The sequence below is a fragment of the Trichinella spiralis genome (genome assembly GCF_000181795.1).
Source record: "Trichinella spiralis strain ISS 195 chromosome Unknown Scfld1557, whole genome shotgun sequence".
Classification (NCBI taxonomy): Eukaryota; Metazoa; Nematoda; class Enoplea; order Trichinellida; family Trichinellidae; genus Trichinella; species Trichinella spiralis.
Genome location: NW_003528496.1, coordinates 763,857 through 765,907, shown reverse-complemented (window position 1 = coordinate 765,907; position 2,051 = coordinate 763,857). Strand labels below are relative to the sequence as shown.

The following is a 2,051-nucleotide window of genomic DNA, read 5'->3' as shown; positions in this document are numbered from 1 at the left end:
ACATGCAATGTAGCAACAGCCGCCAGTATGTTACAGGGGGTTGTTACAAACTGTTTTTACATCTGGGTCTACAAAAAAATGTTTTCGATTAGAGAAGTGGATCGCATTTAAACCAGAGTCTGTTATGCATAAAATTATAGGATTTTGCCAAGACCTCCAAAGTACCCCGACTGCCAGATTCAACAATAGACAATTCCCATTGTTGGCCAGAATAGTCGTGTAACTTAATTTTCAATTATAGTGGACTGCGCGACTGTATCGCGTGCACAATCAAGCGTGAATCAAAGAAACTCAGTAGAATAATCGCACTGTTTCCTCGACGGCAAGACACAAACAGAGGCGCAAATAACTGTATAAACGACGGAAATGAGGACATTGTGGTCAACGTGAAGGAACCTGCGAGTCAGGACTGAGTACAGCAGCTTACTGTGGTGACGTGTAAAGAGTCTGGTTTTCCAGCAAGTTGTGGGTTTGTCGTTTTGTTTGGAAGATTGCTTTCAGTGTGCTTTCTTTGTACTATATTCAGTGATTTTTTGTCTTCTTATCCCAGGCTCATTATTATATGTTTTGAGTAAACTGTCGATAGTTGATCTAGTTTCGATTGACAGTTTTCGTGACGAAAGTCAGTGCGATACGGTTAAGGTGAGATTGTCGAACGTATCTGACTTTCCCGCCTTTCAGTACGAACAAATATACAGTCCACTAAGATCGCGAGCGAGTGAACCCGTAGTTTCGCTCGTTATAACTTGAGTGCAAGATTGTAAAACAACCGACTAATCAACCACAACGTATAAAACCACATAACCTGTGACGTCACCATGGACACTCATTCGTCGCGTTGGCAATATATGCAATTACATTATTGAAGAATTACTGGTGTAGTGTAACTTACCATTCTGTATCTTTGTGAACAGAGGTTTTAGTGTTTTCATAGCGCTGTTATCTAATTACGCCACTTTTGTTGGACTTCATGTTATGTCCTAATTCCATTTCTAATACGTGAGTGAACTGTATTCTGAATTTTTCAAGTTTACGTTTTATATTTAAAAAGCGCTGTTGATTCAGTTCAAACAATACAAACATTATTTTTTCATACTGGATCCGTTGCATATGAAAATGCCTAAAGGTATTTATTCGCTTACTTGACTATTTTTGGTACATTTTCAAAAGAGTGAATTATGAATTAGCAGTTGGTGCATCTTTCAGATAAATCTTCAAAACTTTTTCCTTTTGCATTACAATACTTATACTGGGCATCGCGCGTATTTTTTTTACCACATATTGATTTAAACGTTTGTTTGTTATTTGTGAATTTTGAATTCAAGGCATTGTATTTATATTGATTCTTTTTCATTGTATTCTGTAATATTTTTTTCAGTGGTGCGTGAAGAATTTTTAAACATGAACAACGTAAACTGTAGAAGAAATACCCAAAGAGTAAGTTGTTTCATTAACATAATTTTTTTATAATAGATATTTTGATATATGTTTACCTTTTATATATTCATAGTTAGAATAGTTGCGTTTATTGTGTAAGATTGTTTTTGGAAAACGACTGGAATGCATTCATTTTAGTTGGAAAATGAAAATCATAATTTATATATTACTGGATTCAAAGCGCTGCCTTCTTTGGGGTTTGTTAAAAATTTTCTCCTTCCTTACGGAAATGTTCTTTCCTGTCGAATTCTTGTAAAGCAATCCAGAAATTTCGGAGCATTGGCAGAAATGGAATCGGTGGACCAGTGCTATGCTGCTGTGCAGAATTTGCACGGGAAAACTTTTCCACGTTAGAGAGCTATGTTGCAATATTGAATGATTTGCAGAATGAAGTGTTTTTAGGGCGCGGTATACATTAACCTATAAGCGTGCAATTTGTGCGATACCCTGGACCGTTCCTCACTACAGCGACAGAACGTTTTTCAAGTTTAATATCATCAGACTTTTGATATGACATTCCGCACCGGATTGTGCTTATGTACAAATTAAATATCAACTAATATGATATATACGATTGATATTTTTCGGCTTTTAATGCTGAACGAACGTTTTTT

The 2,051-nt window shown here is 36.1% G+C and overlaps 1 protein-coding gene across 1 annotated transcript; it reads left to right on the top strand.

Annotated features, from left to right (window-relative positions):
- Window positions 1–1,116: 1,116 nt before the first annotated feature.
- Window positions 1,117–1,845, top strand: Tsp_04708 (conserved hypothetical protein; the record flags this gene model as incomplete). Its single annotated transcript, XM_003369241.1, has 3 exons — window positions 1,117–1,126; window positions 1,379–1,437; window positions 1,704–1,845. Coding segments are annotated over exons 1-3 (211 nt in total), but the record flags the coding sequence as incomplete, so codon positions are not given.
- Window positions 1,846–2,051: the final 206 nt, after the last annotated feature.